The sequence below is a fragment of the Myodes glareolus genome, chromosome 3 (assembly GCF_982192425.1).
Source record: "Myodes glareolus chromosome 3, mMyoGla1.1, whole genome shotgun sequence".
NCBI classification, from domain to species: domain Eukaryota; kingdom Metazoa; phylum Chordata; class Mammalia; order Rodentia; family Cricetidae; genus Myodes; species Myodes glareolus.
The window spans coordinates 9,498,887-9,511,916 of record NC_142028.1 but is presented as its reverse complement, the minus strand read 5'-3'; the positions used below and the strand labels follow the sequence as shown (position 1 = coordinate 9,511,916).

Sequence of the window (13,030 nt, the reverse complement as noted above, 5' to 3'; positions counted from 1 at the left end):
CTGAGAACACGCCAGGAGCACTTCTAACCTAAAAACCCCAGATCAAAATGCTCCAAAACCAAAGCTCTTGAGGACTGATACCCAAAGTGTTTCCTATTTGAAAGTACTCCAGATTTCAAGCTTTCAGACTAGAGATACCAACACTAAATAAACCCACCACCCATGCTCCTCAAAAAATCTTCCTTTGATACAAGTGAGAAAACACAGGCCAAACCAATCACAGAGATGAGCTTTGCAAGGTGTGCTGGCCAATTTTATGGTGGCACAAGCTATGGTCATCTGAGAGAAGGGAACCTCAATGAGAAAATGACTCCATAAGATCGGGCTGGAGGCAAGCTAGAAGATCATGTTCTTAATTAGTAATTGATAGGGGAGGGCCCAGCCCATTGTGGGTGGAACCACCCTGGATTGGAGGTCCTAGGTACTACAAGAAAACAGGCTAAAGAAGTCATGAGGAGCAAGTCAGAAAGCAGCTCTCCACCATGGCCCCTGCAGCAGCTTCTGTCTCCATGTTCCTACCCTGTCTGAGCTCCTGTCCTTCCTTCAGTGACTTCCTTCAGTGATGAACAGTACCCTTTCTTCTCTAAGTTTATTTGGTCATAGTCCTTCATCACTGCCAGAGTAAGACTGACTGGGGCACTGGACACAGAGCTTCAAACAAGGTCTAACTAAGTCTAAACACCCTTAGATCATAGACTGGGAACTCCTTTGCAGGATTTCTTATGGTTTCAGTTGTTGTTATTTTTTGGAGTTTTGTTACTGATGATGATGGTTATTGTTTTCTGTCTTAGTACTGGGTGGAGGGGGCTTTCTGTTTTTCTTGTATTTTATAAATAAAGACAACCTATACTGCCAGTGTCTAAATTATTTACTACCTGGCCTTTCAAAGAAGGTTGCTTAAGCAGGCATAGTGCTGGGCACCTCCAACCCAGCTCTTACAAAGCTAAAGATAGCTTGAACCCAAGAATTTGGGGTGAGTCTGGGCAACAAAGTAAGAAACTGATCTCAAAAAGGGAAAGAAAAGATAAGAGGGAGAGAAAGGAAGATAAGAGAAAGGCAGGACGAAAGGAGAGTAGTGAGAGGTTTGCTCACCCTGCCTTACACAGACCCCAGTATTACTATTTAATGAGATCCAATGTTTATTTTCATGAACTGTCAGCACATGGTAGACACTGGAGGCTGAGAAGCCCGTACAAGACAATCTGCAGTCTTCTGTACACACTGCCAACAATATAGCCATATTTAAGCAGCTCCTAGAAAGGAAGGCAAATTCCACACAGGACATGAATATTCGTTTTATGCTTTAAATAGACAATGGCTAAGGATCTCAAAAAGTTTAAGAAAAATCACACAAGTAAAAACCGTACGTTGAACAAGGCTACAAAATGTGAAAACAAATGAAACTTCCAGGTAAAATATAAAAATCTGCATGAGAACAATTTCATTGATTCATACTTACTCCTTCATTTCTTTGGATGGGGAATTACATGCAGGAAGGAATGCTGCTGGGCTACTTAATTTATCCAGAGTGCACGCTGTTCCTATGGCTCGCACCACTAACCCAGACTCGCCTTCCAGATCAAAACACTGCAAGTACCCAACAACTGCATTCCCTCTCATCTCAAGCACTTTCAAGCCAATCTTTCTCTGTAATTCACCTACAGAAAGAAAGAAACTCACTTTTAACTTCATAACTCTATATTACATACTTTTGTTAAAAAAAGATTATAGTAGCAATACAAAAACAAAAAAGTTTAAAAATCATAGATTCTCAGAATTTGATGAGAACTTAAATGGTTAGCTAGTTCAGGTTCCACTTTCAGAGGTAAATAAAATTCTACTGGCAGCAAGTTGAGGCATTTTAAGTAAATGCTCACTCACTCATTCATGTGCCTTACTGGGGAAAAAAAAAAACAGTTTGGGGTTTCCATTGTATGCCAGCATTCTTATCTCCAAGATGTTAGATATCTGGATAAGCAAGAAAGATATACTCCAAATCTAAAGGGGATGGAGAGAAAATTCAATGACTCAAGTATTTGCTGTGTAACCATGAGGCCCTGAGTTCAGACCTGCAGTATCATGTGGTAGGAGTGAAATGACACCTAAAAGTTGTCTTATGACACTCACACTATGGCACATGTACACACACACACACACACACTATCATCTACCTATCTATCTATTGACATGTATATATATATATATGGCATATATATGACATATATTATAGATATGAAATACTTTTTCAAATCTCAGGAATGACAGCATGCCCTTATCATCCCAGCAGTGGGGAAGTTCTGGCTGGAGAAGCCCTGGGACTTGCTGCCCAGCCAATTTGGCCAATTGGTGAGCTCCTGGTTCAGTGAGAGACCCTGCCTCAATAACACAAGGTGCAGAGGGATCAAGGACAAAACCAGATGCCAACCTCTGACCCAGATATACACACACATATACATACATGTACAATTACACACACATGCATGTATACACTCAAATAAACACAGAAACAAGCTCCACATTCTACTGGCATTTAAATACTGCTGACCAGGCAAGTAGAAGAGGAGGGCAGAGTGGTTGGGTACTCAGTTCTCAAGTAAAAACTGTCCAAAGGTACCTTGTGAACAGAGATCAGAGAAAACCTCCACAGCTTGCCTGAGCTGTGACTCCAAATGATTGTAAAGGGGAAACTACAACTGCTCAAAGCTCCTTCCAGGATCTGTCCCTTTACATTACACCACTTACAACACATCGTCCTTCTGCTAATTACGAGGGACCTCAAGGGGCCAGAGGAACAACTAAATAAATAAAGAGTTTGTACTGCAATTAAAGAAACCTGAGTTCAATTTCCAGAGTCTTCCCACATTAAAAAGAAAAGAAGGAGAAAGAGGAGAACTTGGCTTACATTTGTAATCAGAACACTGAGGAAGTGGATTCCTGGAGATCAACAAGACTGCCAAACTAGTCTGGTGAGTTCTAGACCAGTTTAAGATCCTGGCTCTAAAAAGCAAATTGTTTTTAAATAGACAGTGCTTGAGGAATAACTGAAGTTAGCCTCCACAACTATGCACACACCTCCATGACCACATGTTCATATGTAAACACACACACACACAGAGTGAACTCACACATCTAATTCAGATCTCCACTTGTTAAAAGTGTTCAATGGGATGGTACCTGGCATAAGAAATCAACACCATTCACAGTGTTTGTTGGGGAAAATGTCATGTTTCATGTGGAGGGAAAGTGGAAATGCTGTAGGACAATGGTCTGTCACTTGTATTTTAAATAAATGCTGATTGGCCAGGAGTCAAGCAGGAAATATAGGCAGGGCAACCATGCAGGAAGTATAGGCAGGGCAACCACGCAGGAAGTATAGGCAGGGCAATGAGAACAAAATTCTTGGAAGAGGAAAGGTCAGTCTGCAGTCATCACCCAGACACAGAACAAGCAAGATGTGACTGCCTCGCCAAAAAAGGTACCAAGCCACGTGGCTAACACAGAAAAGAATTATGGGCTGACATAAGTTATAAGAATTAATTAATAAGAAGCCTGAGCTACTGGGCCAATCAGTTTATAATTAATATAGACCTCAGTGTATTTCTTTAGGACTGAATGCCTGCAGGATCAGGTGGGACAGAAATCTCAGTCAACATGAAAATTTTAAGACTAAGTCAATCAACAGTAATGCTGCTTTACTAGAATACCTGACATTAAAGAAATAAGTCTCTGTCTGGCCTCATTTGATGCCCTTGGTGTGCGAATACGATCAATCCATTGATATTCCGGGTCTTCGTTGACCACAAGTTCTTCTACAAATCCATGGATTACCACAGCTCTGTAGCACTTTGGAATAGATGTTGCTGTTAAAACAAATTCCTTATTATCCTTCTACTAACCACAAAGCCAAACTTAAGTTTAAATATATATATATATGATATATATTTACAAACAATATATTATATATATTATATATAAACAAAAGGATAAATAAAAAATTAAAAGTATCTGTGTAGCATTTGTGTTTTAGATACATAATGCAAGAATATCTACTACATAAGTTCAGTGCAATTGTAAGAGCTCTCAAACAACTTTTTAAGATCTGTTTTATCTGAAAAGAAATTTCCTGTCATGAGGCATCTCAGTTTTCTCACCTAAGAATAGCAAATATATTGGGGCTGGAGAAATGGTTCAGCAGTTAAGAGCACTGGCTGATCCAGGTTCGATTCCCAGCACCCACATGGCAGCTCACAACTGTCTGCAACTTCAATTCCAGGGGATCTGACACCCTCACACCAAAGCACATAAAAGTTGAAATATCACAGAGTACCCATAAATCTGTACTGTTAAAGATAAATTTAAGTTTATAAAAACAAAATGAAAGTTGGCAGTTGATGCCAACATAATGGGCAGAATATTCTTTCCATCTCACACAAGAGCCACTTTCTGAACTGCCGAGGAGTCCCACAGAATCCATGGTCATACACCAACTGTTGCAGCAGTCACAGTACTAATTAACAGATCCACTGAATATGAGACTCACTTAAATAAATGTATCATTGGACTTATGTAAAATCTAATCACACTCAAAAGGGGAACACCCACACCAAACTAGACTCTCAAAAAATGTATTCATGCACTAAGGATGACCCACTAACAGAGACTGGCATGAGCTTCCAAAGTACACCCACACACGTCACTGTCCTGGGGCCTCACGTGTCCAGAGTGTGTGCTGTGGACACATGTCACTATCCTAGGGCCTCACGTGTCCAGGCTGTGTGCTGTACACACACGTCACTGTCCTAGGTCCTCACGTGTCCAGGCTGTGTGCTATGCACACATGTCACTATCCTGGGGCCTCACGTGTCCAGGCTGTGTGCTGTGGACACATGTCATGATTCTAGGGCCTCATGTGTCCAGGCTGTGTGCTGTGGACACATGTCACTATCCTAGGGCCTCACGTGTCCAGGTTGTGTTCTGTGCACACATATCACTGCTGTCCTGGGGCCTCACGTGTCCAGACTATGTGCTGTGCACACATATCACTGTCCCGAAGCCTCACGTGTCCAGGCTGCAGAATGCTCCACAGTGCCACCCACAGTTCTCTCCTCACTCAGCATTCTATACCACAGCCAAATGGCTGGTGATTTTTTAACAAAAATTTCTAAGAACTTGTAAAAATTAGATACCATTTACTCTAAAAACCAAATAAACAGTCAGAGTTACAGTGACTGTTTCTAGAAATTTAGTATTTTTCTCTCTGGTAACAAAACCAAACTCGAATCTTTTTTTTTTCAAAAATCCATCTGAGTATTAGATTTCCATATTTAAAAATTATTAAATTTTCCTGTTAAACAAGACAATGCATTTACTTACTGCAAAAGAATTTGACTCCACATGATGACTGTCTAAATCTATTTAAATCATTGAAGAGATCTACTTTGACAACCACATTGATTTCTCCACGGATACCTACAGATTTAAAAAGAAAACCAAGTTTTTAAGTTAAACCATGATGCAAACAGATGCAGGTACTGAGCGTCGAGTACTGCACTATTAGAATAGTATGGCTGGCTTTACTCTCTAGATATTCTCACTCCCGGAAGCTCACTTGGTTACACTGGAGCTAAGTGTAACACTGAGAGAACCAGCATGCCCACTACTGCCTAATGGCTCACCCACTTGAGCCAAGACTACTCGAAAAAAGCCGCATTTTAAATGATGATGGCAGTGGTAGAAAGACTTGCTGAGCCTTAGAGATAACCCACTAAATACTCACTGTGCTCACATCAACCCAGTGAGGTCATTTCTACAGTAGCACATTCCCACTTACCAATTTACACAGTGTTGGTAACTAACAAGAGCAAGATTTAAAAGCCAGTTCTTTATGGTAACAAGGATAGACACCTAATCCATTAAGATGCTGATTTAACATAAGTTTTATACATGGGGCTATCAGATGATGTTGCAATAAAAAGGAATGACCTACTCTCACTGCAAAACATTCATTATATATCTTTAATCGACTACCTTGATGTCAACTCAGTGCTGATGGAAGAATTCCTTCTAAGAAAAACCTTTACTAATTTACTGATACAACACGAGATATATCAAATACAGAGCTCATATTAAGTAAATCAGAAACAATCTTTATTCTTAAATGTTGGGAAACTATATCATGCACAGACTTACATCTTGTCTTTAATAAAGGCCCATAATTAATTACCTCTTTAGCATCACTGACTATGAACTCCATCACTGGCAGTGAACGCCAGGGATTTGTCTGTCTCTACATCTCAAGTTCTAGGATTGCAAAAGGTGTCATGTCTTTATATGGGTGCTGGGGAGCTGAACTCAGCCGCTTGTTCTTACACAGCAATCACTTTAATGACTGAGCCATTTTCCCATCCACTCCTCTCTTTGAGACAGGGTCTCTCTTTATACCTTGAACTCACTGACTTGGCGAGACAGTCTGTCAGCTGGAGGACCCCTTCTGTTAGTCCTCCCAGTACTGTGCTCTGCTTTGTGTAGCTTCTGAGGATCAAACTGGTCCTCATGCTTGTGCAACAAGCACATTAACAACTAAGCCATCTCCCTAAGATTTGGAGCGTATCTTTATAACTGCAATAGCATTTGATTGTATTTACATCTTGACTATAAAGATAATGTATACACACTGTATACATAATATATATATAATGTATACACACTGTAGAAAACAGAGGCTGAGGGAAGAAAGAGGAAATTATTTATAATTCAGAAATGGAACTATCTAAGCATAAACATTACATCATACATTCTACCAAATTTTCTAATGTTATTACATATTAAATTATATTATTTCAATAACTTCAAGATTATCATGTTTTATAACATGAATTCTGCAACTCCTAGTATATCACATTGGTATATCTGCTTGACTGATTTGACCTAACCTATTTTAAAATCCCACTTCTCGATTTGTTTTATCATTATGAATGTTAGCAAACAGTGGGATATAGATAAAGTCACAATGAACTATACACAAATACCTTCCTTTGTTACAAACATCTCACTTCCTACCTGCTAGGACTCTATCACTGAACTGCCAGGAGGAAAAAAAAAAAACCAAAACCGCAGCAGAAGCAGCAAGGCTGGGATACCTGTGTCAGTCCTGTGCAGGCTCAAGCGCTCAAATGAAACCAGACAGTTAGAATAGCAAGCCTCGGGTTTCCTGGTCATAGGACCCCCTTTCAATCTAAATTATAGAGAATTCCAAGAAATTTTTATAAAGGTTATTAATTATCAATATGTACCATAATAAAATTAATATTATCAATTTTTTACAAATTAATCATTGCTTACTTCCTCATAATAAATGAGCATGAAGTTTTTGTAAACAGGGCAGCAAGTGCGCTCTGTGACATCATTACAAATCTCTGCACTGCCCTGCTAATGCTAGTGTCAGAACTCCTAAAAACACCACATATTTGTGAGAAACTGAATAAAAACAAAGACTGACATAGTCCCTGTGCTGAAACAGCTCTCAGTCACAAAACCCACATCAGCATGTCAGGGACTTCAGGTGTTCCTAGACTGACAGGCTGATCTCAGACTCACAACCCTCCTAAGCAGCCTACCACATACTGGGATTAAAGGCATGTGCCATCATTTCTGGCTAAGAATCCAGCTTTAAACAACAAAAAAACTTTAGGACTGTTTCAGAAAACAAATATCAGCATTTATCAGTCAAGAACATATCTTAAAAAATAGAATAACAATACATTATTTTGTATTTTACTTTTTCTTTTCCTTTTTAAAAAAAAGTGCTCCACCAGAGGCAAACCCTAACCCTCAAGACAACTTTTAAATAGTCCATTTGTTTCCTGTCACACAGAGTCAGCAGGCATCTTAACTGTGTTTGGAGAATGTAGATACTCTCAGCAACACTTGGCTACTTGACCAATTTTCAAGCTATCTTTTAGGAATATCTTAAAAAGCATGGTATAGTAGAAAAGGTAAACAGAGAAGATTTCATTTTCTTCCAGTGCTACTCCTTACCATGTATGGTGTCATAAATTGGGAACCACCCTGAGATGACTGTAGCAGCTTCACTATACAGTAAAGGGTCGATGTCAATGTACACCTTGCCAATAGCATCGTTTGCACTGTAAGTATCGTGGTCAAGAACTGTGATCTGCAGAGGTTCATCTTGTAAATCTTCATCATCCACCTAAAAGCACACCCTGAAATTAAATCTTTCACCTTTGAAATCTTATCACAAAGCTATACAAACCATAAAGGCATGTTAGGGATTTATCTAAGGCAGAGGTAGAGAGATTAGCATACATGAGTGTGATAACTAGGGCCAACAACATAAATAAACAGTAGAGCATCTGCCTAGCATAAGACTACAGAAATTAACACTCCCTTAGGGAAAAAAAAAGACACACACACACACACACACACACACACACACACACACACACTGGAGACAGGGTCTTTCCATGTAGTCATGGCAGTCCTGGAACTCACTAGGCAGACCAGGCTCAGCTGCCCCAGTAATGGGATTAAAGATGTGTACCACCAAGCCTGGCTTCTCAGAAATACTTTAAATGTTTAGATGTTTCACTTGAGTATCAATAGGCCCAGTAAAAGACTACATTTCCCAGCCTGTTTTGCAAACAGTAAGTTAAAGGCGCAGCTAGTACCCAGAGCATGGTAAGGTGAAAAACCTCTTAAAAGGATCCATCTCTTGGAAACTTTGGAGAAAAGCTACTTCAAGGAGGAATCGTCCCTACAACTGAGTCCCTTGGTAGAAAGCTCAGACACAGTCGTGCTGCTTGGAAAGTGGTTCTTTTGAGAAAGACAGGCACACCACACATAAAGATCATTAAGAATGGTAACCACTGCCTGCTATGATTTCCCAACTGAATATCTTACTGGCTGTGAGCTAAAGCACAAGTACAGTAGCTTTTCAACCTGCAGCCTGGTTTCTTTAGCTATGTAGTGGTTTGAATAAGAATGCCCCCCACAGATTCATGTATATGGATATTTAGTCATCACAAGTGGCATTATTTAAAAGGATTAAGAGGTGTGGCCTTTCTGAAGTAAATGTGTCACTGAGGGTGGGCTTTCAGGTTTCAAAGGCCCATGCCAGGTACAGTCTCAATCAGTCTCTCATTCATATTCTCTCTCTCTCTCTCTCTTTCTCTCTTTCTCTCTCTCTCTCTCTCTCTCTCTCTCTCTCTCTCTCTCTCTCTCTCTCTCTCTCTCTCTCTCCAGAACCATGCCTGTCCCATTTAGGCCATGATAATAAGGACTAAAACTCTGAAACTGTAAGCAAGCCCCCAATTAAATACTTTTTTCTATTGAGCTTGTCTTGATCATGGTATCTTCTCACAGTAACAGAGGAATATCCAAGTCAGAAGTTTCTACCAGGAGTGGGGTATTACTGACAGGCCTGACCATGGTGTTTGCAAATAGAATGTAGACTTTGGGATTTTGGATGAAATCAGTTGAAAGTTTTAAGTGGGGTTTAATGAGTCTTAATAGTAGGAGCATGGAAGACACTGGTGCTGAGAGTGAAGTAGATTATAATGGTCTGGTGGGGAAGGTGTCAGCAAATGGGTTAGGGACTGTTCTTGAGATATTTTGGAGAAGAATGTGGCTGTTTTCTGCCCTTGCCCAAAAAGTCTGCCTGAGGCTAAATTGAAGAATTTGGAAATAATGGCACTGGCTGAGGAGATTTCAAGATAGCCTGGTATTAACTCTGCCATGTGGTTACTAGTGATTATTCGGAGTAAGCTAAGCAAGGAAAATACAAAATGTACAATTTGAGGAGAAAAGGAGCACCAGGAAGTATAATGGAGCTAAGTCCAATGTGCAAAGAAATAAAAAAAAATTTAAACAAAAGCTGGATATTCAATAGAATAAAGGAAGTGATGACCTCAGGGCAAGAGAAGGAAACCATCAAAAACAGAAAGCTGATGAAAACGTATTTGAATGAAGGGATCATGTTCCAGCCCCAGCAAGTAGAAGAACTTGGCAGCTTTGGCCATGTGGTTCTAGCTTAAGAGTCAAGGATACAAGAAAGGGGTTATAGAATCTCCCTCCATGACTGAGGAAAGCTACTGAGGCCAGGCATGTGTCAGAGGTGTGTCCTTATAGGAAGGCTCAGAGAGGCCATTGTGTGAAGCTATGAAGGTGAAGCCTGAATTGCCTTGGAGACCCAAAGATGTTGACGATGCCAGAGTCATGGGATACCTGCCAAGGAGAGCTATAGATCAGGTGTGGAACTAGCCCAAAGAGAGAAGTGTGTTGTGTAACATGAGGGCCAGTTTGTTGGGGTTTCTGTCCCGCCCGGTACCCCACAACCGGCATATCCCAAAGAAAATCACAGAGTCTACATTAGGTTATAAACTGATTGGCCCATTAGGTCAGGCTTCTTATTAGTCCTTGTAACTTATATTAATCCATTATCATTATCTATGTTAGCCACACGGCTCAGTACCTTTCTCAGTGTGACAGCTCACATGTTGCCTCTTCAGTGATCTGGGCAGGAATGGCAGAGGGAGCTTCCTGCTTCCCAGAATATTCCTGTTCTCATAGCCCTGCCTCTACTTCCTGTCTGGTTGACCCACCTATACTTCCTGCCTGGCCAATCAGTGTTTTATTAAAATACATGATTGACAGAATACAAAGAATTCTCCCGCACCAGTGTTGCAATCAACAAAGCTGAAAGGAGTTAGAGATCTAAAAAGTGTTTTGATATCAGATATCGAGATGTATAGTTCACCCTGCTGATTTTAGATGTTGCTTTTGTCTAATATTTCTTGACTATGTTCCTTTAGCCCACTTTTGGATTGATAATGTATATTATGTGCCACTGTATGTTGGAAGCATATGATCTGCTTTTTTATTTTAATTTTACCAGAGGTTACAGTTAAGAGATTATCATGAGTCTCAGAAAAAACTTAAAACTTTGAACTTTTAAACACTATTGAGACTGTGATAGACTATGGGGACTTTTGAAGTTAGACAGAATGCATTTTTGCAGTATGATATGGTTACAAGTCTATGGGGGTCAGGGAGTAGAATGTAGTGTTTTGAATAAGAATGGTCCCTACAGGCTTATATACTTGAATGCTTAGTGACTAGGGAGTGGTGCTATTTGAAAGGACTAAAAGGATTAGGAGGTGTGGCACTGTTGAAGGAAGTCTGTCACTAGGGGTGGGCTTTGAGATATCAAAAGCCCATACTGTGTTCAATCTATCTCTGCCTGTGGGTCAGGATGTAGCTCTCAGTTACCCCTCCAGCACCACACCTGCTCTTACATGAAGATAACGGACTAAACCTCTGAAACTGTAAACAAGCCCCCAATTAAATTCTTTCTCTTGTAAGTGTTGTCTTGGTAATGGTGTGCCTAAGACTGCATGCCTATACCACTTATACCTCTATATTATCTAAACAACACAAGACTCAAAATGCCAACATTCAAACCAACCTTATGCCTAACTCATCTCAGAATATCCACTTTCACTGGTGCCAGCTCATATTAACATACACCTAACTTTCCTGTGTGAACATATAATTATAGTCACCCTCTGAAAGGATATACACTGAGAAAAATGGAAGCTCAAAATGGGCAGCATGTGTGCAGACATGTATAAATTAGCAAGTACAGGAAGAGAATTTCCATTTTCTTTGTTTGGACCTCAGTATTTCACAACAGGCAGCTAGTCAGCATCCTGACTCTTATGGAATAAGCTGTAGGAATCCCTACAGCCAGTAGCCTTTAAGTTACCCGCCCACTTGGGAGGGGCCTCTTATACTATATATGCCGGTGTATAGCACACATCAGGCCTCTCTTCCAGCTGTGGGACTTGGTTGCTGTTCCCCATTAGAGCAGAGGACTGTGATCTGTGAGTCTACCCCTAAATAAGTAATCCTCTATTATACTTAATTCTGAGCTAGGGTGGGATTTCTTTTAAGCATTCATCTTCATCTGGCACCCTACATGGGGCCGGACTCCACACTTACTGGGTGGAGTAACTTAAAGGCCTAACCAGTCCACAGCCCAGAAAGTCTCTCACCCCTGCCTGTTTGGCTTGCTTTGACTGAAGCAATTTTTCATAAAACCCATGCCTCCATTCCCAAGCCTACATATATTTATTCAACACTGTGACCCAGAGGTCGATTTTATCTGGATTTGTCTTTATTGTGTATCTGTAATTATTTACTGCCCAGGAGTGCTTCCTAAACTGCTAAGAGCTTCTTAAAAACTTAAGTTGCGCCATTGCTAGGGGAAACGTGGCACTTCCTGCTTAGCTCGCCCAGTCCAGCATGGCAGAAGTACCAGCCGCCTCTGTGAGCCGTGCATGCTGCCCCATCTCTAGGCACACAGCTGGTCCACATAACTACCAAGCAAGCCATAGCACATTGCTCACAAACCCCATTCAAATGCTCAGTCTCCTGAAAGAGCCAGATCGTGCTGGCAGCATGGCCCAGAAAGCCAGCATTTCAAAATGGCAACTTTTTTCTGCTACCACAGAATCAGGAAAACCTCTCTTAAAGGAGTCATAGCATGCCACCAGCAAGCAAAGCCTACTCGAAAAAAAAAAATGCAGCTAAACTTTGTTTCTTAGTTTCTAGAATTCCTTTGCAAGCCCTCTCAGGTTTTAAGTGGATTTTAGTTGGCCACACTGACGCCAAAGGAGGGCCACTTGGTCACTTGTTCATTTCCCAACCACTCAGTCCCAAAGTAATCACACAGACTATATTATTTAAATCACTGCTAGGCCCATTACCTCTAACTTCTTATTTGCTAACTCTTACATTTTAATATAACCCATCTCCATTAATCTTTGCATCACCACAAAGCTGTGGCCTACCAGCAAAGTTTCAGCATGTCTGTCTCTGGCAGCAGCTTCATGGCTTCCCCTGAATCTGCTTCCTTTTTCCCAGCATTCAGTTTAGTTTTCCCCACGTAGCTAAAGTTTGTTCTGCTACACGTCCAAAGCAGTCTTTTATTAACCAATGGTATTCACAGCAT

The 13,030-nt window shown here is 40.6% G+C and overlaps 1 protein-coding gene across 22 annotated transcripts in view; it reads right to left on the bottom strand.

The window, feature by feature from the left end:
• C2cd5 (C2 calcium dependent domain containing 5) overlaps positions 1 to 13,030 on the bottom strand; it is a 92,162-nt gene that overhangs the window by 68,214 nt on the left and 10,918 nt on the right. For 20 of the 22 annotated variants that reach the window (XM_085687322.2, XM_085687315.2, XM_085687316.2 and 17 more), the window contains exons 4-7: positions 8,038 to 8,209; positions 5,374 to 5,469; positions 3,705 to 3,860; positions 1,460 to 1,658 (exon numbers count right to left, since the gene is read on the bottom strand). In XM_085687322.2, the coding sequence (XP_085543448.2) occupies positions 1,460 to 1,658; positions 3,705 to 3,860; positions 5,374 to 5,469; positions 8,038 to 8,209 (623 nt within the window). Of the gene's footprint in view, positions 1 to 1,459; positions 1,659 to 3,704; positions 3,861 to 5,373; positions 5,470 to 8,037; positions 8,210 to 13,030 lie in introns of those variants that run through there. The other 2 variants (XM_048432623.3, XM_048432624.3) reach the window with 1 other exon arrangement.